The following is a 25388-nucleotide window of genomic DNA, read 5'->3' on the forward strand; positions in this document are numbered from 1 at the left end:
GCCCCGAGTACCTGCCACCAACTCCAACTCCAACTCCAACTCCGACTCCGACTCCGACTCCTGAATACTGACTAATCCTCAGATCAAGTGCTGGGACTCATAAATGCGAGACCCTGATCTCCTCCCCGTCTTAGACATAATGACAGCGATCTACATCCCTCTCACCCGTCCTCCTGGTTTCCTGCCAAGAAGGCTGGCTGGATAGATAAATGAATAAATGCATGAATGTTCCTGAGAGTTTATTTATATCTTCTATAATTGCTATGATATGATTTGTATTCATCTCGTCGGGAATGTCATGGGATTTTCTGTATGTATTTTTTACTAGGTCGTCTCGTACTCCGTACCCGAATAGAGATTGAAGAGAAACAGAAAGAGAAACAGAAATCTATCATGCACATTTTAATCAAATATTACACGAAACTCGTGATGGGAGTACGTCTGTATGTAGGTAGTTATGACGACGAGAATCTTCGGGTCTGTCTTGTCTTGTCTTGTCTTGTCTTGTCTTGTCTTGTCTTTGCACTTGTGGGTGTGTAAATGGACATTTCTATTATTAGATGGTTAGATTCGTAGGTTATATCATATTATATTGTGTTGTATGGTATCGAACTGTTGACTAGTCTTTTTCTTTCCTGTAATATGTAAGTTTCTATATTATCATCCATCTATCTTTCGAAACGAGCCTTAGGAAATGAAAGCAAATAAACTAAATAAAACACTAAACCTCAATCACAATCGAAATCGAAATCGAAATCGCAATCCAAATCCGCAGATTAAAAAAATCCAAGATCCCATCCCCATCCCCGTCCCCATCACATCACACACCATCAAACCCCCTCCCTCAACCCCAAACCGCAGTGAAAAATCCCAAACACGCGCATCAAATCTTCAGATTAATCCGCGACGACTTTCTTTCCCAAGATACCTAGATAATCCCTCTCCCCTGTTTTGCGTCTGTGCATCGCTGATTTGAGCAAGTAAATTTCGAGGTATGGGTACCGTATGTACCTATTTACGAGTACCTAGATAGACAGAATAGATAAGTAACCTTATTATATAAATACCAGGTATGTATGCAAATGCGAAACCATGCCGTTTGATTATTTATCTTCGCTTCGCATGAATCATTTGATGGGTTGGGTGGGTGAGAGATGTTTGAGGTGTGGATGTTACGCTTTTGGGTTGGTAGTGTGTGCTATGGTATGCTATGGTATGCTATGGGAGGAGACAGCCTTATCCGCATTTTGGTTTGGTTTGGTTTGGTTTGGTCTAGGCTGGCTGGCTGGGTGGGAGGGAGGTGATGGATTGGATTGGAATGGGAAGGGAAGGGGAAGCGTTATGTGTCTGTCTGTCTGTCCTTGTAAAGCGGTGGGTTGTTTGGCAGCTTGCGAATCTAGGGAGTTTCATGTGTTAAAGAGAGGGGGGGGGGTTCTAACTTGCTTGCTTTGACTTTCGTTACTTGATTGATTTGACTTGACTGCTGGACTTGACAAGTGGAGTGAGAAAGTTTAGATGAAATGTTCCAGAATACTCTACACATTCTACACATTCTACACATTCTCCGACCGAGATACCACAAACGAATATTGTGAAAAATAACAAGGATTACCTGCGTCTTGTCTGTACGAAGTATATCTATCTTTCGTGAAGAAATGGAATATGTTAATGTGGTATACGAACGATAACGTCGATCTGGCATGATCGATATGAGGATCTGCGCTTCTGGGGACGAGGGAAGGAAGGGATTTAGAGGGATGAGAGAGAGAAGAGAGAGGGTACTTTTTGGAAGCGAGCATTTGCCTTGGGAATTGAAATTGGGATGTGCGGGTTGGGGAATTGGGAATTGGGAGGGTTGGTTGGGGGGAGGGAGTTTGTTATATTGAGGGTTTGTTATATATATTTAGGTATTTAAGTTTTTGGGTATTTAAGTTTTTGGGTATCTAGATACGGGAATATAAAAGCTGCTGACATCATAAATACAATATCTCTCGTGAGCAAGGGATTTTTAACACCAAAGTTTAAAAAAATTACTTGAATTGCGAAAATAACTGGAATCTAAGTTGGTCCTCTTTTTTCTTTAGGGGTTCATAATCATTATTATCGTGAAATGAGAATTCTTGGTCGATGATTTTATTTCATGGATGGCTTGGAACTGATCTTCATTTGATGTGGTTATTTATAGACGGATGGGTTTTGATAATCACGATCATGATCATGATGATGTATGTATGTAGTGGCGACGGTGGGTCGATCTAGAAGGGAAAAAGGGTTCTAGAGGATTTTCTCGAAGTTGGGAAAATCGTGAGATCGAGGGATGATGTTGAGATTTTATCTTACTGTTAATGTGGTTCGATGTTATTGATTAGTTCGTGGTGGATTCAGTGGGCTGCGAGATGTGATGATGGATTTTGAGTCGTCGGTGTCAGATATACACATGTATTGTCCATTCATGTTAATGAGAGATTATACATTTCGGAGGAGATATCTAGACTGCTGAATCATATCTACGGATTCTAGATCGTCAGATTCAGGTTTTTGGATGGTCGGGTCTGGAGATGTCTCACTATATCATGGACGGAGACTATGGACGGGCATTCCTTCGACATGCCATACTACCATCTCCATGGGGATTCTGAGCACAGTATTCCAAATACCTCGCGCTGGAGACGTAATTCAGTAAATATCGTGGTAAATCCAGGTTCGAAAGTGGAAAAAAGCAAGTGCTGCCTTACCAAAGTCGATGGAATGTCTTTGATGGGTCTGGTCTATGAATTATTCTATTACATGAAGGAAGTCTCATCTTGCCACTCGAAGTTCTCGGATGGTGCCACTATTCTTTACTGTCATCTTTTCGTGCATAGAATTGCTAATTCGATGTCGAGTGAATATCAGTAATGACGAATATATTAACCATCTACTATCCCTCCAGTGGAATTGGTAGTGATGTTATGATGTTGGCTTCCCAGCATGTGGTGCATGGTTGGTTCTTATCTGGGCACGATGTCAGAAAGTGAAAAGATGGGTGCGGATTCTATACCTGAGACTTGACTCAGAGGAGCAAATCGAAGAATGATAAGGTAGGAAGAGTGTATTTCGTTCTCTGGAATAGGCAAGGCGGAGTACTGTTTTTTCTCTGCTTGGATTTCCGCATGTATTGTGTCCTTGGGGGTATATAAATCGCTCCCATTTCGTTCTCGAAAATTAGAAAAATACAAAGAAATTTCCATCGCAGGAAGCCGGCGACATCAAGCACCAGCTGTACACATTGTCAGCAGCGATAAAGACGACAAGTCGATCGGATTCTACATCTCAGTTCTCGTGACATTATTTCACATTATTAATTGCCCTTCTGCTGGGCATTTCGTAATGTTGTCGTTCCCAGACCGTAATTCCTCTCCACATATATGTTCCCTCTGCTAAATGAATAGAAACTGTTATTTCCATTGCCATTGTCATTTTTGTCATTAAGTGATTCGCAATTAGATACATCCCTCTTCCATTGCTAATATCTGATAGTCGAGCCCCGCCCACATCATTACTTCCACCATGCTTTGATCAAGAATTTGTTTGATCCTTTGATCCCTTCCTAGGATAGGGAAGTGGTATGCACATCTGTATGTTTGGATAAAATAATTTCTAGCCTATAGATCTTTTTATAGAGGGCTTGCAGACAATTCGGAGCTAAATAACCTCTTTATTTCTCCCTCTGCACTTCAGAGCCCGCAAATTTGTGGCATCTCCACAGGAATGATCCGAAGCCTCGATGTGGGGGTATAAATCCACTGATGCATCCATCAGAAGAGAGTAGATACAGAGTATAGACATGAATCCATACACACAAGACTTAGGTTGCGGAAATCGGTGGGCGTTTCCTTGCCACCTCACGATCAGGTCCAAAAGGACCAGGCGTTTTACTTTTTGTCCTATTGAGCAGTTGGGTTTGATTAAAAACTGAGGTCGTTGAGTCCGATATTTCTAGAACTGTGAGTCTTGTCGATATTGTTGTTGGTGTTCTCAATACTGCTACTGATGGGATTATTGTCATTTTTAATCATTGTGAACTTGTGATTCTGTCATCGCATAATTCAAGCATCCCTACTCTTTAACCTGAAAATAGCTCCTCTAGGAAAGGACGTGCAAGTAAACTGTTCGCAGTACTGTCATATCTATCGGGGAAAGATAGTTACTTATCTGCTCCCATACTTCATAATTTCCTTTGATTGCCAGCTCTTGGGGAGCTACGATATACAGTTTACGACTCTTAAATACTTGATCCTGACGTAGTAAATGGATTAGGCACGAGGCATAGAAAATGCTATTTCCGTTCCACTTCTATATATTCTATGAGTTACGGGATGGGGGTATTGACCGTGGATTCCACGCAGTTCTTTCTTCAACCAGGAGAAAAGAAGCAGGGCATGATGTACATAAATAGCAAAACACGCATCTACTATGAGAAGTGCACACGAAGAAAGTACGCCTTGAAGAACTGCAAGGACAGCAAATTTGCAGCGTACCTTCTCCTCAAACATGAAACTAGAATAAACATTAAATTCTTCCCCTCGCACCGACCGCTCAAACACAGTTGTATCATTTCATAGCCACATCTATCCTCCTTACTGCCATTTCCACAAAAAGATCAGTACCATCGATCTGATTTTTGTTGTCGCTTACAATATAATATGTGAATTGAGGAGAAGAAATCATGCATGGTCTCGGACGGACACTCATATGTAATTCTTCAGTTTAGTGGTATAAGTACGAGGTGATACGATACTCATGCCCATGGATCATGTACTTTTTTTTGTTTGGGATATATTTACTTGTAAGAAACTAGATTGAGGACTACGGTTCCTATATATGTAGGAGAGGTTGAAGATGCTTGAAAGAGGAGCTGCTGAGTGGACGAACAAAAAAGGAAATATGATATATGATTGGTCTTATTGTGTGTATTCGCAAAGTAAGAGCTGATTCGATCGTTTTCAAGAGGGGACTGCTACCGCATCAGTTTTCCCTAGCCTAGTGATTGGTATGTTCTCTCTCCTCAGCTTGGACATATTGGGAGTTTGGTGGGTATATAAATCCGCCCAAATTCAATCCACAACTCTATAACACCCTTACGCAACAAGAAGACATCGACGATGTTCGAGTTGATCTCTGGGATTGAATGATAGATAGATTTCTTTCCGTGGGAATTGAGTTTGATTTCTGGTGTGCGGATTCATGTGTGTGAGATATTAATCGTTGGGTGGTGGTGCATTTATCGTTATTTTTGATTGTTTATTGTCATCACTTCTTAAGCATTATCATTTCCCCATTTATTTCTTCGGATTCCGAGAGAGAAGAGAGAATAAACAAGTCAAACTTGCTGGACCCGGTGGAAAAATCTAAATACGGTGATCTTTGAGCGGATTATGTTGTATGGTAGGATGGAATGGAATGGAGTGGATCAAAATCCTTCCTGTGTGACGAACTTATGGGATGTATACGCTATGCGTACTTTGAAGCTTTGGAGTATTGGGTGCATATATATAGTTGGATTTGATGCTGTGTGGAAGGGATACTGTTGCCTTGATAGATATAAGTACTCTTGACGTTAAGAGGAGAAATAGAATGAGGTATATTAAGCCAAGAACAGATTTTCTTATATCAAATTACAGGAAACACACAATTCACAAGACCAATTCAGGATTGGTTTGCATGGTCTTAGTTTTGGTTAGAGTCTCAACTGCCCAGACAGTTGCGGATACTTGTGAATTTTTTAAACTCGGAACTAGGGGAATAAGAGAAGATTTATTGGGTGAGGATTCTCGTTGTCATTGGCATTCTTCCTGTTATCATACTCGTCCAGTGCTCTAATCTTTTGTTTGTTGTGTTATCGTTCCCTGAACTTACTTCTACTGTCGTCTCAATAAGATGTTGATTTCGGCAAGTTAGCTGATTCTTCCATACAAAATGCTGCCAGTATGGAGTGTTATAGAATAGATCTACGGGTACGGATACGGATACTAGGATTTCAGACAGACTCTGTAATAGCTTGATAGGTATTGCATTGGTTTTTGATTCAGAAAGATTGGAATATTGAGAGTTTATATACTCTTCCCGGAACGGCAATTGAAATACCAATCGCTGGAGCTCTTGGGTAGTGAATCCACGACCACATCAAAATATGCTATACAGATCTACCTCAAATACCTATTTACAAGTATCCCTTTTTGCTCGTATGCCCCATGAAATCCCCATAGATGATTATACAAGCGACATTCTTATGCACTATATATGTGAGATGTGGTGTTCAAGACTACAAAGTCTTTGTGGAGAAACAGAACAGTATCCATACCATACTCGAGACATGTGGTAGGTGCGGCAGTGATCAATATTTACACAAAGTTTCCCGTCATGACTTCAAAGTTCAAAATGGAATTTGAAACCAGAGAAGATGGGCTACGTAGTCAGTATTGTTATCGACAGAAACTTCTCGTCACTGCAAATAATACTTGTTATCATTTGTAGATAGGTAGATTCTCATCATCATCCGGTAAAAACGGGAAAATGATAAGCTATGACAAATCACGGACTGAGAATTCTATCCTGTGAATCATCAACTTCATTCCTATAAAGCTGTAAGGTTATATATCACTTAGCATGTACTGCCAAAAACTCCCTACTAACTTTTCCAGATGCCCAAAAAAGCAGAAAATTCAGATCTTTATATACCCCCTAAGTTCCGAAATTACCTCCGCTTGAGAAATTTCACAAGCTGAGGGAACACCTCTAAGTTCGAGGAATCTATAAAATGATCAGTGATACCAGAGACGGTGCATGAGTAGCTATTATAACGTATGTTTGCCCTGCATGCTAGGAACTTGGAGTATATAAATCATCCCACTCGCGTAATCAAACCAAGAGAACTAAATACACCTTTAAGCATTGCTAGTGGAAATCGATGTTTGTAGAATCTACCTGTAGATCAAAACATTTCTCACATCAGATACCGAGTATACACAAGTTTTACACTCCAAGACTAGTATCCCGTGTACCACAGATATTTGATTACCAATTCTTCCGCTACCATCATATCAAAATACTTGCTGTCAGGAAATCTTCGGTGCCGCTCGCAAAGGTTAATCTTCATCACTCACTTCTCTCACTCCAACCTCGAAATATTACCCCCAAATTCTTCAAACTCTTCACAAGATACCTCATGATCCCTCCAAAAAAACACCCTCTCCCTCAAAAGTAGCACCCACTATCCACTACAGAATACGCACAAGGGACAAAACCCTTGGACATCATTATGTGGAGACTTTCATATTTGATTTCTATGATCAGAAAAGGCTGTAATTATATAGCGTTCCGAGATAAAAAATATAAAAAAGTGACAGATCTCGCAGTGTCGAGATTCATTGCAGTTCCTCTGTCCTACCTCATTCTCTTCCTCGCTCCTCTGATCTCATCTCATCTCTCAGACAATAAAAACTCAAAAGAGTACTATTTAACCCTCTACAAATCCTTTTCAAGAGATATCAACCTCTGACTAGCAAGGATCAATGACCATAGAAAGACACAGTAAGAAGTCTTGATGAAAGATTCTAAAAACGCTTCATGGGGATAAAAGGGTATAATATCTCGGAATGTGCTAGAGCTTGGGGAAGAAAACGCTTGTTATTGTCCTCAAATGCCAGTGCTGTGATTTTTTCTTTATGAGAGTGACAGTGGTGAGACTAATATTCCTGTCATTTCTCTCTCTCGTCGATCCAAAACTCTGAAGATGGGTATAATACCAATTTCCCCACTATCATTGTCATACACTAATCACCATTCACCTCAGTGTATTTCCTCAACCACCAACTCAAATACCAGCTCTCAACCTCCCAAACAAAACAAATCCACTTGAGTCCCCTCCACCCCTTATCCAGAAGCTTTGAACTCTTCAAAATCCAAAATCGAAGGTTATTTATATATCGGAAATTGAAATTTTGCATTACACAATCAATCACTTATTCATTTCACGCTCGCTATTATCCAAATGAGCGATAAATCTACTTAGCCTTTCCTTTTCCATTTCCCACTTTTATTTTCTTCCCCCAGAAATCGCTCCATCAGTTCTTCAAAATCATACCAAAGAAAAAGTTAAGAGGCGATGGGAGCATGTAAACCCCCTCCCCCTCCTCTCCCTCTTCTTCCTATATATTCCTGCACAAACAAGCTCAAAGAGATCGCAGGACTAGTGAGAGAAAAGAAAACAGAAATTCTCGTCGAAGACGAGATCCGCCAAATCTTTCTAACAAACTTTCACAGCTCAGGATCGGGAGAATCACGGTGAGTATATCTGATTCCTGATTTAGGACGTTGACGGTGAATTTTTGCTGTGATGATATGTATACATGGGTATTTGGTATTGGTGATAATTTTTTATATAGTCTCGTCGCTTTCCCATTTGGTTGTCAATTGTCATCATTGTCGATAGATCTATTTATATATTCCTAGGGTGTTGCGCGGTTCTGGAAGCCACGACGTCTAGCTAGCGCTGGGAAGAAAATCTTATAAATTGTGAGTTATGAATTGAGAGGGGGAATGTGCAGTTGTTCAGGCATTATACTGAGATTTCGAGTTTGTAGTTGGCGATGTGGTGGAAGAATTCAGGTTGGATGTGTATAAATATACAGATCTTCATAAAAATATTTCTATGGCGAGATTACACGCGAAGCTTGTGGAGTAACGTTCACGTCACATATGATTATCCCACATTGGGTTACTAATATGTGTAACGCAAATACGATATATTGTAAACTAATGGTATCTTAAATAAACTCAACGATTGTCTTTCTTTCTCGAAGATTTAAAATCAAAGAAAATTAACTTTCTGTCTGTCTGTTGATTGCCATTATCTGCACCCACCATCTTCCGTCACGAATAGTCTGCCGTCTTATTGTCATCTTCCATCTCTCCTTTACCAACCCCCATCATCACTCATCTTCCCAACCATAAAATCATCTCCTCCAAGCGAACTAAAGCAAAGAAACCTTTCAGAAACTCTCCCACCGATTCCCGATTCTCTCACCGAGTAGACACTACCACCACCAACCACCACTGACCTCCTCCACAGCTCATTTAAACAAGTTCTTTCTTATGCCCACCAATATCAAGCCCACTACTAACACCTCTAGTATCCAATTCCTGCTCGACCCACACCTCATCCTCAAACTTATAAAGCTGAGGCTCTACCTCACCCTTTCTCCTCAAAATCCACTTCCTAGCCCACCAAGGAAATTGCTGTTCAATCTGAAACTTCGCATGAGTTCTCGTCGGTACCGCAAACACATAATCCAATTCCTCCAGCGTTCTCTGTTTAGTTTCCGGGAGGAAAAAGAAAATCAATGCGAATGCGACGAGATTGAGTCCGGCATAGAAGCCGAATACACCCTGTGGTTTCATAGCGGCCAACATGCGAGGAAGAGTAAGTGAGAGGATGGCAGCCCAGAAATTGTTGGTTGCAACGGCCCAGGACATACCGATTTCACGATGGGATAAGGGGAAAACTTCGGCGGAATAGGTAAATGGGACGGGTCCTTCACCAGGGGAATAGGCAATATCGAAGAGGTAGATGAAGAAGGCTACCATGCCGATATGTGCTTTTGACGATTGAGGAATGAAGTAACAAAGACCTGCTGCGAGAAGAGTCCAAAACATTTGCGGGAATGTAAAGAGGAGAAGTGTGCGCCTACCGAAAGTATCGATTGTCCAGACGGCGGGCCACGCAAAAATGAAATTGATAAGCCCGAAACCGAAAGAGGCAAGAAGTGCACCGATTAATGTTGCGCCTGCGTTTTTGAAGATGGTGGAAGAGTAGAATGCAATGATGTTGACTAATTGATTAACTACGGGTTAGCGAATCGTCGCATAAATTTTCCAGTTGAGGTAAAAGGGATGAAGGACAAAGACATACTTCCACACATCTGCTGCGCAATCATAACAATACCACTCGCCTGTGTTGCTCTCCTCAATCTTGGCACCGTAAATAACTCAATGAACCTCGTGAACATATTTCCATTCTTCGCCAATCCACTCTGTTCCAACAAACGATCCTCATAATCCAATTGTGCCTGAATAGAATACAAATCCCTTGCAGCTTGCAACGGCGAATTTCTCAAACGCAATAGCGATCGATATGCTTTCGGTACATTGCCCTTCTTCAACAACCATCTCGGCGATTCGGGACAGAAATATATTCCAATAACAAGAGGAATTGCAGGAACGAGCGCAGAACCAAATTGTAATCTCCATGCCAATGCGCCCGAATGCACAAACACGAGATTAGCACAGGTACCGAGGAAAATACCAGCAGCAGTCCAGACTTGCCAGGACATGACGAGACCACCACGGATACTGGTGGGAGAATTCTCGGCGGAAAACACGGGGACAGTCACTTCTTTGAGACCCATTCCGATACCGAGCAGGACACGGCAGGCCATTAGTTGGCCGTAGGTTTGGGAACAGCCCATGCCGAGTGGAGCGATGAGGGAAAAGATTGCTGCAACGAAGATGGTACCACGACGGCCAATGTAGTGATTTACGGGGTCGGAAATCCATGCTGTACTGTGGAGTAAACTATCAGTTTTATCTGGGAGGAATGGAAAGTGGGAAGGCAAATAGAAAGAGTCTTGGCGATTTTCTTGCAGAAATTATGCCATACTGCTAGTTGCAGATACCGAACTTTAATTGCATCTGAGATGAAAGAGAAGTCTTAACGAAAACCACTCACAAGAGACAGATAGCAATATAAGGCATTGCATTAATAGCACCAATAATCCACGCATTCTTTTCACAAGTACCTTGAGCTTCACATGTGGGGCCTGTGTCTGGGATACCTAGAGCCTCTCCAAAGGTAAGATTTGCGCCATTGGCACCTAATCTATCGGTCAATATTTCTCGGCAATATGTATATTCTCGAGTAATCTACCTGTTTGATCCCACTATGTGACGGGGTCAGTATTACTATAGCAGGAGGACAACCCAAAGAGCGCAAGAACGAAGAAACTTAGGAAAAATGACTTACACCCTGAATAGCAGCAGCAACAGAATTCAAAATAATGGTCATATAAAGTTGTTTAGGATGTTTCCAACGATGCGTAACTTCCTCCTCCAAAACTCTTCGATCCTCATCATCAAGTTCAGTAATCTTATCCGCATGATGAGGACTTTGCGCAACAAGTGCTCCTTTAATTAAATTTGGGAGAATATCAGTGAGATTGTATTTATTTGCAAATGTTCCGACGTCGGCGATGAGTTGATGCTTGGGGATACCGATGAGAGGATTCCGAATTCTGGGATATGTTAGAGGTAAAGAGGAAAAACTAAGATGGAAATGGAAAGTCCATACTCGCCGGTAGTGTTGGCGGATAGTTGAGTGAGGTCGATTCCTCCTTTGTGAGGGACTTCTTTCTCTTGTGCTCCAACTTCATCTTTCTCGTAGGCGGGAGCTACCTCGCCAGTATTACCGGAGAGGTTTGTCGTCGCACTGTCAACAGCCTTGTCAGCAAGCTTTGGAAAATCAATAGTTCATGGATAAAAGTTACCTTTGATCGTGCTTATGGTGAGGACCCAAATCGTCAGCCATTTTGAATATTAATCTCGAGTTTGGTCACTTCAAACAACTTCTTTCTCACAGAAGATCGATATGTTTATATGAACTTTGTGATCTCAATACCAAGACCGAGGACCGTTAGAATCCAAGCAAGAATATTGTCCAGCCAAGCCGGCGAGTGATCAACTTATCAAATTTTCAAAAAACGAAAGTGTGAGTGAATCAGACGGGAACACCAGATTTAAAGGATGCCTGGACGACAGACAGTATGTCCTGCACGAGCATGCACAAGGCCCTACAGATGATTCACCATTGCCAATGAACCGTCGGTGATGCCCGCACCTACATGAAGTATCATACGCCTCAAATCTCCATAGTCGTATATGAACCCTTCACAATGCATTTACAATTCACTCCAGAGCTCAAGCTACCCCGCATTCGAATCCCTGAAGCTGACGCTCCAATCCAGTCAAACCCTAGACCTCATTGTGTAACCCCAGAAACAGAGTATCCCTTGGCTTCACTCAAAATCTTCGTGCATGCATGATTATCATATCTGTGGCGCGAATAACTTCATCTGATTTGATAGCATTTTTTTGAAAATTGATAACGTGATCGTGTATCACCGGACTTTGTCGGTCGTATCAGCATTTTGTGGTTACATGACCAAGTTACATTGATTAAGTGGCTTGCAAACTTTTGTAACGGATGTCAAAAAAGCTCAGAAAATGGCGTAAGAATGGTTGCAACGAGAGCATCAACACGTACAAGATGGAGATCCTTGCTGAAAGGATATGCATATTGCAGTCATGAATAGAGAGATGGTTTTTTCGTCGGTGAAGGAACTACAGCTTATGGTTATACCAAGAAGAGATTCCTAATCATCTGCAAATAATTAGTGAGCAATACCAAAGACATGACAAGATAGCCAATCACAAATATACTATAATTTCCGTATGACAATAAATCGAACGATATGTAAGGAATCAGAAACCTTATAGATCTTTTGAGACAATGATTCAAATTTCCATCTGCAACATCTGCAAGGCACCGGTTGAACTTTCCGAACAATTTGGCATCGCGCAATAAATGTCTCCATTCAGGTGGAATACTCGTTCAGACCGATTAATAACGGGGGCAAGCCCCCAAACACCCCTAGCTCACTAAGCTCGAGATGTTAATAGAATTGCTGGAGGTTGAAGGTATACATGCTTTTTTCGAGTAGTCTGCCTCCACGGCAGTGGCTGCCGGAGGGTCAGTGGAGCGTCATTCATTTAAGACCATGGTTATGAATGTTGGTGGATTTTTGAATCATTCATCTATCTAGGTAATTTATCCCAGAATATTAACGTACATCAATGGAAATGTATCTGGAAAAGGGTTCTCGCGCTTTATCCACCGTCCTACTTGAAGGTTGTAACCGAAGTCAGAATAAGACGCATTTTAATTCTTAATCCCAAATCAATCCCGAAGGATCTGTTCAATCTACCAACGCTCCGTTAAGAACAACTCTCTATGTGAGAACATATTCCTGCAGTTCCTAGCAAACTGCATCGTTGGAAAAGGCCAAAAGTCTGTATATTACTGCTTCCGAGTTCACACACCCAATCTTGACGTGATATCTCGTTCGTCTAACCCCCCTTATCGAAATGCCATAAGTATCTGTTCAGATATCTGCAAAAACAGCCCACCCGAAATGGTCAAGTGAGCAAAGGATCTGCTCAGTGTAGTTAGCTCCTTTTCCATAATCACAGAAAGATGTGTACTTATCTCCTGCCCGGAGGGGTTGCCTCAATACTTTGGGCAGAAGTATGAGACAACCCAGGACTACCAACCATTAGGCCTGTCCTTAAACTCAAGTCCCAAATGCCCTGACCGTCGCCCACTAGAAAGTCCAAATCATGTACAATCAAAAAGCTATCGAGTCAGGCCCATTCAAGAATCCGACAGAGCAATCAATGCTACCCATGATAGACAAGCACTAAGCTTTGACACCAACACGAGATGGGTCCCATCATGGACACCGAAGTACTTTTCATCATCAAAATGAGTGATCTGAAACTATTCCAATTTGGTGCAATGACTTTAGGACAGTCTATCATCACATTCCATCATTCGCGCTTTACAAACAAATCATTCCAGAACCAACACCTTCATCAACCCATGTATAATTGAAACCCTTTATGAAGGGACCATCTCGATTCGAAATCGTTTTAGCGGCGAGCGACATAAACGATCAAGTATCTCAGCGTAATTCGAAAGCCCTCTCTCTGTTTGAGAAGTATAGTCCACGAAGATAAGTTTTTGATTCCTCTGCAAAAGAGCAGGGCACAAACGGACAAAAGACATCAACAAAAGCCGTGATCATCTCTAACAGTTACGAAAGAGGAAAAGTGGTAACAAACATCCGAAAATGTTGTCCCAAAATACCGGCGTCCTCCATCACTCTAATGTATGTTGTAGAGGAGAAAGTTAATGCGGTGATCGTAGTTACATTCAAATGAATGACAAAGCCTATGGTTGATACCGTGGCAATGGTCTTGAGAAATGACTGCGTACATAAATGTACGAAGCATTGAAATGAGAAAGGTTGGAGACAAGATTCCCTCCCCGGAGGAGGTAGAATACAATGGAAACGGAGTAGCTTCACCATTATCGAACCATGTTGACTTATCTCTCTAGATGTTCACAACAAAAATATCGAGAGGCATTGACTTCCGGAGCATGGTAATACGATTTCTCCAAATGATAAAGCATTTGAAGGACAATTCTTCTTGTAATCTCCATTCCCAAGACCACCCACGAGAGTGAGTTTTTGATCAAGGGAATATATGGAGACATACAATCCGAACAGCCTGTTTGTAATCTTCAATAAATATTCTGCTCAGTCTTTGCCCCTTGGATATCCTCATCATGTAATCTTCGAGAGTGTATAGAGAAAACGAGACGATTCGTAGTAGCTTATATGAAGACCCTCACGATACCTTCTCGCAGAAGAACCAGTTCCATCTCAATTTGTATCTCCTTTCTCAAATCAACTTGCATTATCATCGAAGACAACCATATTGATCAAAGACGTCCAGCCGATTTCCCTGACGGAGCGTCCCTACGCGGGCTCTTACTGGAATAGCTCATAGCAGAAATCAGTTTTATCGTCTTTCGACATCTGGACTATCCATTCAACTTTTCGACCTTTTGTACATTCCTCAATCGCGTAACCTTTCGGCTTCACAATATTGGCCCGAGACAAAATTTCTATTCAGAAGAACAAATCAAAGCCGCAAAGCTTTTGAACCGGCAGTATTCTTAGGGTTAAGTTCTGAGTCGTATAATTCCTTTCGGAATATCGAGTCAGAGTCTGTAGGGCAGACGATATACTTGGTTTGTAAGGTGAGAGAGGGGTTTCGAATTCGTCGCATTCAATCGAGGTTTTTGGTGTCGTAAAGGTAAGCGCGTTGCGATATGATATTCAAATCGAGGTTGAAGCTCTTCGAGTGACAATTCAATGGGAGGAGGTAGGTGATGAGTACTGGAGGATTTTTGTGAGCAAAGAATTGCAAATGACAATATAAGAGGTGATGATGTTTTTCTTTGGGTCATGACGATTGGAAGGGGAAGATGTATGTGCACGCGGTCGCGTAAGGCTGGATTTCGACGCGACACGCTAATTGATAGCCTAACTCAAGACTTTAACTGTTAAGCTTCAAGCTTCATCCACTTAGCCTTAGCTCTTAGGCCTGAACATTACCAGCTAATAGGTACCTAGGTAAGCATTTGAGAGGTTATGGTTATTGAGTACGTGATTTATAAATTCCTTTCCTTGCATTGAAACCTTACATTCCATTCATACTAGAATAACAATCATTTCATACCTTCTTTTCGCACTTGTTTTTTGTTATCATCTTATACTCACACAAAAGCTTGGAGTGAGCGAGGAAAACACGAGATGTAGGTTGAAAGTTTTCAGCTCAATCTTATAGGCTCCGCAGTCAATTCGAACGAGGAAAGATATCTACAGTAATGTATGTAAATATGGTAGCCCGGTGGTCAAATCTTACTTAGTCTTATTAGAGTGCGAAGCTCAGGCTCTTTTGAAGGAATTTGGGTGACGACGCAGCTTATTGAAAATGGCGTTCAGGAATAGCTCCATAACCTTATATCTTTATGTGGAAATTTCCATTCTCAAAGGGGCTATATAGGACGTACTAGGTAGACTCTTAAGGGTATACTCTTAGGGGTATACTCTTTGTGCATATACAGGAACTTTTGAGATTTCCCGTTCTCGTTCGAAGGGTACAAGAAAGTCATGGTCTTCTGTACCGGTGTTATATGAGATACTCGTACTCGATTAAAAGAAACATGATCTAGAATACGAAGATATTAGGGCAAGCCCCCGTGCCCCCATAGCCATCTGGGTCTTTCTGGTGTTCCCACACAGTCAAGTCAGCACATACCACACAATATATAGTGGATAGCCCCCAAACTTTATCACGACTACGCCACACGAGTGATTACCGATGTCCCTGGATACGCATACAGTTCTATTGTACGTCACCCACTCGCAACATTTGCTTCACATTACTTCAGAAACCCCAACGTTCTCTCCAGCTTGAACATCACAACTTTGAACGATTTTCAGATTATACTTCGTAGTTCAAACGGCATGATTCGTAAGATTGAAGAATCAGCCCCAATCGGGGCTGTTTGGAGATCTAGGCCGTGTATCACGACTTCCCGAGAAAGGAGGAACATCTTGAAACCGCCACGTTTTCAGGGTTTGTCCAATCCTATGAAGCATCCCATTGTGACATCCCAAAGTAAACCTAATCCGAACGATCCAATCCAGGACCTCACTATTAGTTTTCCATCTGAAGTGGAGCCTTGAAAATGTTAAAATGTCCCTAGAATAGCTTGCTGCTGGCCGTGCGTCTGTTACAACTTCGTCGAATATCCTTGTTCGAGCGTTGATAGAGCGTTCCAAGACAGGCTCGTCTGAAAATCTTCATCAATGGCATACACGCGTTCTTCTTAATTTGCTGACTTTTTAGATCAAGTTAGGTTATGATGACATGACGTGAAGATAAGGAGGAAGCTGATTGTAGGTTATCTCGAGGTGTCTTGTTCTTTTTTATTGCTGAATGTGATTTTCTACACAATTCTCCTCCACACTCCTTTGAATAATTGCTTCATTTGTTATCTCTTACCATTCTTTTTTCTCATTCCTTTGACTTGATATTCTTAGAAACCTCCTATCCTTACCTCTTTACCATTTGATATGCAAGTCTTTTCTTTCTTTACAATATCTTCATAATACCACTTTTTTCATATCATCATCATCTGCCTCTCATACCATATACCCGTTAGCCACCGCCATGTTATTTAATCCACCCCGAAACTCACCTCGTATTCTCTCTCTGGCTCTACTCTCCACCTTATGCCTCTGTTTCCTATTCCAATGGCGTCGCGAACTCTCCTCTCCCAAAACATCCTGGAAACTTCTCCCGACGCCCCTATCCCCCGAAATCTCAGTCAAAGATCCAAAACCCCGCTTTGAATCTTTCCTCTACAGACTTCTAGAACAAAAACCCTCAAATTCATCTCTTGAACTCCCAGACGGATACGTGCTAGTCCGCATCGAGGAGATCAATGAAGAATCAGAACGGATAGACCATCTCACCCTAAGCCAAGAAGATCTTGATATCTCCACAAAAGCCCACTCCAACGTCGTAGAACTCCTCCCAGAATACTCCGATCTAATCACCTACGCCCCCAAAACCAACGGACTCATAACCGTCGGCGGCGGTTCCTACACCCCCGCCCTCCTGGTCTCCATCCGCATGCTGCGAAAAACAAACTGCACCCTCCCAATCGAAGTATTCATCCCGACTCATGAAGACTATGACCCCTATTCCTGCAGCGTTCTTGCCTCCCTAAACGCAAAATGTATTTTCCTCCCCTCCTTCCAGAACGCCACCATCGAACGCTACCAATACAAATCCCTCGCCTTCCTCTTCTCCACCTTCGAATCCGTCCTCTTCCTCGACGCCGACAATTTTCCCCTCGTTGATCCCACTCCTTGGTTTTCTGCTCCCGTCTTCCAGGAAAAAGGAATGATCACCTGGCCGGATTTCTGGGCCAACACCGCTTCTCCCCTTTTCTATACCCTGGCAAATCAATCTATCCCGGCTATTCAATCCCAGCACGCATCTTCCGAAGCGGGCTCAATCCTCATTTCCCGCAATCTCCACAGCCAAACATTACTCCTAGCCTTCTATTACAATCTCTTTGGACCAGGTTTCTACTACGAAATGTTAGCCCAAAAAGGAATAGGCGGAGAAGGAGACAAAGAAACCTGGGTAGCAGCCGCGAACGTATTGAAAAAAGACTACTGGCAAGTCCGAGAAAGAAACCATGCTCTCGTGAGCGTAGAACAAGTAGAAAAAGAAGAGGAAGACGAAGAAGGGAATTGGCAAAAAACAGGAGAATGGGTGCGAGTTGGAGAAGAGAATTTGGACGAGGTGGTTGCGATGGTGCAATTTGATTTCATCGCGGATCATGAAGCTCTGTTTCCTCCACCTCCATCCTCCTCTTCTTCATCTGGTTGGAAACTCGATCTGAAAAGTAAAAAAGATTCGAAGGTTCCTGAGACGGAGATCAAAGATGTGGAAATCCCCACGTTGAGAAATAATCCAGATGCAAAAATTGTTTTCCTCCATGCAAATCGTATAAAGTTGCATCCGGCAGAAGTTCTCGAGCGATTGGATGATTTTCATGGGAGAGGAAGAATGTGGGGGGCGAAGGAAAAAACGGTTCAGCGTTTTGGGAGAGATTTGGAAGCGGAGATTTGGGAAGAGGTGATTGAGGTGGCGTGTAGGTTTGGAGATACTTTGTTGTTGGACGGGGGAGAGGGAGAGGGAGAGGAGGAAAAGCAGGTTTCAAAGGAGAAGGTGTGTGAGGATTTGAGACGGTTTTGGTGGGGGATTGTTGCGGCGGAAGAGGTGGAGGAGAGAGTGAGGAGTGCGGGAGAAAAGGATAGAAGGGAGATGGTGAGGGGAAAGGGGGGAGAAGGAGAGGAGTGGGAACCGAGGGTGGGTCATGAGGATGGGGTTAAGAGGGCTGGGTAAATTACGTATATGAAGGGGTCAACAAAATAGGGTTCCTTTCACAGCATTTGGAGTTAAAGGGACAAGGCGTTAAGGAAAGCACAAAGTACAGCATAGAACCAGTGATACCTTTGTTTTTTACAATAAATTTTTTTACTATGAGGGTTGCATTTCTGCATTTTGATACAAAAAAGACCAAAGAAAATAAGTAATTATCAACCATCAACTAATCTGACCACCCAACTGTAACTATTGTACAAAAGCTGTTATTGTCCTGACATCAACTTATAGGAATGATGTGCTCTTCGGGCATCTGACCAGACGAGAACCTAAAAACAACTATAAAAAAATGTCTTCCCAGATGACAAATCTTGGTGCTCCAGGACGGAAATATGATGTGTCCCAGGAAGAATGCATGCAGCATCTAGAATAAAAAGACTCCTCGGAAATGAAGAGATGAACAAATGGCGTTGAAGAAAGGATTTCCCAGCAGAAGAGAAAGTTCTGCAAAGGAAAAAGACTCCCCCCGCAAAAAGAGCAACTCCCCCGTAAGAAGTAGAAACGCCTCCCAAAGAAGGTATCTCTAGAACAAAAAGAGGGATTCCCGAGAAAACTCGAAGCACCCCCAGGAAAAGGATACCAGTGTACAAAGATCTGTTGTCTGAGAATACAATGAGACATCGTGGAATGAGGAAGTCGAGAAAGCGTGAACGGTGAAATCGAAGAATAGAAGAATCGTGAAACTGTATGTTTACTACACCATCGCCGGTTTTCGAAATACAATTTTGTGTGCTGTGTGAGAGAACCTATGCGTATGGTGCATACGAATCGCCCAAGATGTACAGACCGTCGAATCCGAGGAGGATTAAGCAAGTGCAGAAGAGCCGGAGCTGAGACCCACACCTAGCTTAGCTCGTTTTGCAGGGGGCTGGTCCTCAATCTCTTCTTCGCCATCATCATCATCATCGTCAACAGCAGCAGCAGCATTGCCATCATTATCGCCGACAGGATTCTTGTTATCCTATTAATAAGATTAGTCTCAAACAAAATAGATAGTCACGAAGAATGAATCCGCAGACTTTAAGCAAAAGGAATGGAGAAGGAAGAAATTTTTTGACATACACTCGACAACGACATCAGCATAGTGATGAACGCATCAACATTCATAGTGTTAGGACGGAGTTCCTTGAGCTCTTTCTCTTGCTTAGCGAGAGGATTCTCGCCCAAAACAACATCTGTGGTCGCCTTGGTAATGGCTCTTGATGTTTTGGCACCATACAGCCTTGACAGCTTTTCGATGTTTATGCGGCCGATAGTAGGGAGAGTTCCAGAAACGACAAATGTTTTGCCCGCCAAAAATGTGCCTGTGTTGTTAAGAAGAGTCTTAACGTGTTCGGGAAGTTCGGTTTCGACTTTCTTCTGACTCTTCGTGGCGACTTTTCTGGCTACTGGCTTGTTCTTACTGGGTTTTACTTGGCCTTCCTGATCGTCATCGTCATCACTGTCAGCGATTACGACTGCCTTTGAAGCTGCTCTTGATCTGATGGGGCGTGACTTTGTAATCTTGGGAACATCATCATCCTCATCTTCGTCATCTTGAGCCTGGGTTTTATTGGCTACTGCTCTCTGCTTTGCAGCTGGCTTCTTAACCGCGGCGACTGGAGACTTTCCTTCATTTGATGGATTCTTAGGAACTTTAAATTCATCATTATCTTCATCGTCGTTATCGGCGTCAGAGTCAATTTCAACAAACTTAACCGCCTTGGTTTTCTTAGCTCTAGGCTTGAGCATCTTTCTAGGAGCCTCAACGGGCCCCTGGATAGCTTCATCATTGTTAGCAAGCTCTAGACCAACCTCAGGAGTGTCAGCAGCCTTTGCCTTTTTCGCTCTTGACTTTGTTACCTTAACAGGAGCTTGAGCTGGAGCCTGGACGGTCTCATCATCACCAATGGCTTCGGAATCAACCTCAACAGCCTTGGCCGTCGCCTTTCCCTTCTTTGCTCTAGGTTTTACTGCCTTTTTGGGAACTTCAACGGCCCCCGCAACGACAACAACATCATTTTCAATGGCTTCAGAATCAACTTCACCAGCCTTGGCCGCGCTTCCATCCTTTTTTTTTGGCTTTACTCCTTTGGCAGAAGCCTCAGCTGGGGCATTTGCATCTTCAACCTCCTCGATGTCTGAGACAATTTCTTCTATTTTTGGCAATGCCTTTCTTCTCGGCTTTCTCTTCTTCTTGATATGGTTCAGATTAAGAAATGTCTCGTCTTCCCTATCAGCCCAGTCCGCGGGAGCAGCCTCAACCGCCTTTGGTCCAGGCTCAGGTAAATCATTCAAGGGGTTCTTTTCGAGAATTCGCCTAGCTTTTTGCAAACTCGAGGCTCTCGTGTCTTCAAGTGTGGAGATGTTTCCACCGCGGACAGCGAGACACTTAATTTGGAGATAACCGTGATGACACAACTTAAGCTCTGCCAATCGCAACTGTGCTAAGTCTAGAGTGGCATAAGCAAGTGGATCGACACAATCCGGTAAATCATTGAGAATAATCCAACACAGAGAAGTCTCTTTTGCGGACCCAGCCCAAGGTTTACCAAGCTTCTTTATGTCATCGAGCGATAGCTTGATGACATCATCCGTTTGCAATTTCTGATGCTTCATGGATACGTTGAATTGTTGGAACTCATCTTGTAGAGTGAAGTCATCGTTTACGCGATTTGGGCTCCGTTGTTGCCATGCATCGAAAAATTGATCATCCACCGATCCGTCCGATTCTTGACCTGTGCCTTGCATCACAAATCCTGTTGGGGTTGTTGGTCTCTCGCTTTGTTGCATTGATGATTCGCCGTGCTGATCAACCGGATTTTGTTCTGCGGATTCACCGGTGTGTCCAGCCATGTGGTCCTGCTTCGACGCCTCGGCAAGAGCTGCTTGTTCCTCACTCAACTGTTCCGACATTCCAAAATGAACAGCTTGATGAGCTAGCCAGTAATCACTATGTTCTCTTCGATCCGCGTTATTGAAGATTCGGCCGACGTCACTGCCTTCCTCTTCATCCTGCTTTGCTTTCGCGTCTCGATCAATTTGAACGCTCTCCTCCACTTCTTGTTTTCGCTGTCTTTCTTGTCTTGCTTCTTCCTGTAGTAATTCTTCTTTGTCTGCCTTTTTCTTCTGCGCTGCTGTCATCTTTGTCTTTGGTGCTGGCATCCCTACTGGACCCTTTGCTGGATTCGTCATCTTGTCGGGAACGTGATGCGACAATGGTGAGATTTTTGGAATGAATGTGGCAAGCGGTGTATCAAACAAAAGAAACCAAAATCTGTGATCTCGTAGAAATCAAATAGAGGATTTGTGTATGTAATCAAATAAATGAGCGAAATTTCAGACCTCTTGTTATCAAAATAGAGAAGCAAATATCAAGAAACCAATAACCGCAGCTGGGAAGGAATTTAATAAAGAGCGTAAAAGATTAAATGGCAAGAACCCAAGAATCTTCGTATCCTAGAATTGTAATACAGAAAATGATGAAAGAACGTCTAGAAAGTTTTTTGACTCGTTGTCTTGATTGTTTGTTGATGGTGGAGGTTGGAGGTCGGGGATTGAGAGTCGTTGTAGTGGGAATATCTTGATTTGAAATTGCAAGCGGCACAATGTCCATATCTTGGTGAGCGTTTGCCCTAACCGCTTAATTGAGCGATCTAATGGCATTATTGCGAACTCGGGAGAAAGATGCTCCAATATTTACTACTCATTTTCAAAATGTATTCACTGTTGAAGCTTTGTGTGTGAATGGATATTGTAGTCTGTGTCGTCTGAAGTATCGTGGCCGGGAATGGGGAGATGATTTACCGAGGTTCTCATACCGAGTCTAAGATGACCTCAACTTATTGACTGCTCAGATTGACAATAAGTACTTCAGGTATTTCTTACGATCACCTGAGAGGTTTCAATGATCTCACATGATAGTGTTGATTAATTAGAGTTTGCTTATTTCGAACACCTATACTAACCAGATGTGAAACAGGCTCGGGCTAGAGATTGAATGCTACAGATGAATGGGAAAGGCGTGGTGATTCGACTACTAGATTGCTTGAACTCAGAGAACCAGTGACCCCATGTTTCTTCCCCGTCAAAAGAACAATTGCTTCATCGACCTAGGAGCCTCGTTATAAGAGCTGACTATTAGGAGCTGGCAGTGGCCTACTTCACACGCTACACGAGCATCATCTAGACTTAAGTTTCAGATTTGTAGTGTGGATATGAACCATCCTCTTAGCTTTATCTAGCTTCCAAAGCTATCCTTCCAATTCAATCCTCATATCCATAGTTGAAGCGAGTGTCATTATTTTGACCTCCGACGCATCAATCTTCACCGTGGATGAACTTTTGAGAGCAAAGAAAAAGGGCAAAGAAACAAGGGAAAGCATTACCGATAGACTTGGCAGAGCTATTATAGGAACAGCTGTCAGGAACCAATAATCTCCTGTATTTATTTCCGTTGTGCGGTCACATCTCCTACCTCGTCAGCTATGGATTCCCAATATTTACCTCTTTAGGTTCAGACCCGGAAGTAAAGCTACAGAACAAAATTGAGGTGAAAACTCTCACATCTAAGACAGGTAAAGAATTCGAGAAAGTCCACTTAGATTACAGGCAATGTGAAGTTACTCACATGCGTAATAAAGATGCTGAGACTGAGAGTCTTAGACGTGGAAAGGATTGCAAGAGAGATGAGTCGGTTCCCACGCCTGTTCAACCTTCAAAGATTTGGCAGCGAGAAGACATATCTCATGAAAACTATGAGAGCCTGAGATAGAAATTCTAGTGAAGCAAAAGCAGAAGAAGGAGGAATCTGAAGATGCGGAAACTTTTGTAAAGGCGAAACATAGATCTAACCTTCCTGCTTAGCTCTGGGAAACTAGTCTTGAGCCTTTTACTAATATATCACAATGATTAAACTCAGAAGTGACATGGTGTATTTTTAAATGAAGATTCGCATGGCCTATATGTACGTTTGCAAGTGTTTTCGACATTTATTGAACTAAATGGTTAATTTAGCACATAGCAACGTACGACACAAATACCATGACTCATTCATTCATGGGTTATGCATCGGACAGTACTGTCCATTGCCAACAGAGTCTGTACCGGATGACGATGACTACCTGAGCTGGTATTCGGAGGACTATCTTCTAGCTTTTGTACGGAGGGTCACACAGAGAAATCTATAGCGTACGAAATACTGGCTATTTACCAAAGGCAGTAGACCGCATGGCAATGAGGGCACGGGAGAAGGCAAGTCGGAATTGGCATTTCAGATACATGGAATGCATCCAAATGGGCAATCAGGGTTGGCTTGAGTGATCATGAGAGATGCTAGATTACGATGTACCAAGATGATCTATCTTCAATGCCCCTATTACAGTTCAAGTCAAAACTATGTTTTTGACGCATAAAACTCTGTGTACTATTTAGAAAGACTTTTTCTCCAGGAATAGCATATAAATGAGTGATTTCACAGCGCAAGAAGAAATAATCTCTCTATATTTCTTCCAAGACTCAATCTGGCATTCATTATATTGAAGATTTCTGATAAGAGCGAAGATCGAACAACAATCTTCAAATCTCCATCGTTGAACTAATGAAGAATTTGAGGCTATTGATTCATCTGATTGGTACTTTCTATTTGGATGCTGGAGAGTGAATTTACAATTTTTGGGACGGACTTGATTCTGGAAATTTATTTGTGTGAATCTGATATTGTTTATCCAGTCCGTCACTTTAATTTCCAGATTTTTTCTATTCACTAACAACATCACAAGCTGATACAGCGGCATCTCGAATTCCATATATTAGATAGTGATTACAACTACAATAATAATTCTTCATGCGGAGTCATCTAGGATTTCATCATAATCTGCTCATCTCCCTCTCAGCGAGATGTTCACGAAGAATGCAGCTCTCGCAGAATCTCTCGGAAATCACATACGCAATGAATTTTCAACACTGCTTAGAGTTACCCTTTACACATTCGCAAGAGACGGGCAAATGTCCTACATACATTGGAGAGTACGATCTCGTTCATAGATGCCATTATATACAGAGCACTGCCATTGAGTCCAACTCATGGAGGCACAATGATCTCTACAATGAATAGATTGCAAAAGACGAGACAAAATTCATCTCGCGCTAGACTTCGACGTTGTCAGAGGGGTATCCACAAAATCGTAGTCTGGGCAGACATGGCACCCATGAGATTCAAATCCACACCAACTTTGATACTCTGACAGAGGCAGTGTTTCCTCTCGGAGTAATCTCATGTCCAATAGCGTTGTAAGATTCCTAGATAGGCAGCTGAGATGTGAGGGATTTTAAAACAGCTCTTTGAAAATGAATTGAGGTACAGCAACGCTGAAATAGCCTTTATTTGCTTGTTGTTCGGCCTTGAATGACGATTGGGACACTTTTTCCCAGTGACATGCCAAAGTCCCCAATCTATGCCTCGCAGGACCCAAGACGAAAAGGTCTTGCAGTCGCTTGAATCACTCTTTGGCCTCACTGTTTGGTCGTGAAACTCCTTTCACGCATAAGTTCAAAGATTCTCTTCATTGTCCACAATAAACTCGCACGGTGAAAGGTTTCTGAGAGAATTTTGATAGATATTATTCTAGCAGGCAATATCAATACCCATGATGATT

At 42.4% G+C, this 25388-nt stretch overlaps 3 protein-coding genes across 3 annotated transcripts; 1 reads left to right on the top strand and 2 right to left on the bottom strand.

Annotated features, from left to right (window-relative positions):
* Positions 1–9117: 9117 nt before the first annotated feature.
* On the bottom strand, positions 9118–11623 carry EAE97_004163 (uncharacterized protein; the record flags this gene model as incomplete). Its single annotated transcript, XM_038874675.1, has 7 exons — positions 9118–9872; positions 9953–10602; positions 10769–10913; positions 10967–10979; positions 11063–11330; positions 11387–11524; positions 11583–11623. 7 exons carry the CDS (start codon positions 11621–11623, stop codon positions 9118–9120), a joined length of 2010 nt encoding a protein of 669 aa, XP_038734119.1.
* A 5339-nt stretch (positions 11624–16962) lies between these two features.
* EAE97_004164 (uncharacterized protein) lies at positions 16963–18714 on the top strand (the record flags this gene model as incomplete). Its single annotated transcript, XM_038874676.1, has 1 exon — positions 16963–18714. The coding sequence occupies one exon, from the start codon at positions 16963–16965 to the stop codon at positions 18712–18714; it is 1752 nt and encodes a 583-aa protein (XP_038734120.1).
* An 844-nt stretch (positions 18715–19558) lies between these two features.
* Positions 19559–21927, bottom strand: EAE97_004165 (uncharacterized protein; the record flags this gene model as incomplete). The annotated part of the gene is made up of 2 exons (XM_038874677.1): positions 19559–19714; positions 19816–21927. The coding sequence occupies 2 exons, from the start codon at positions 21925–21927 to the stop codon at positions 19559–19561; spliced, it is 2268 nt and encodes a 755-aa protein (XP_038734121.1).
* Between the last annotated feature and the right edge of the window lie 3461 nt (positions 21928–25388).

The sequence above is a fragment of the Botrytis byssoidea genome (assembly GCF_014898295.1).
Source record: "Botrytis byssoidea strain MUCL 94 chromosome Unknown BBYS_007, whole genome shotgun sequence".
Taxonomy (NCBI): Eukaryota; Fungi; Ascomycota; class Leotiomycetes; order Helotiales; family Sclerotiniaceae; genus Botrytis; species Botrytis byssoidea.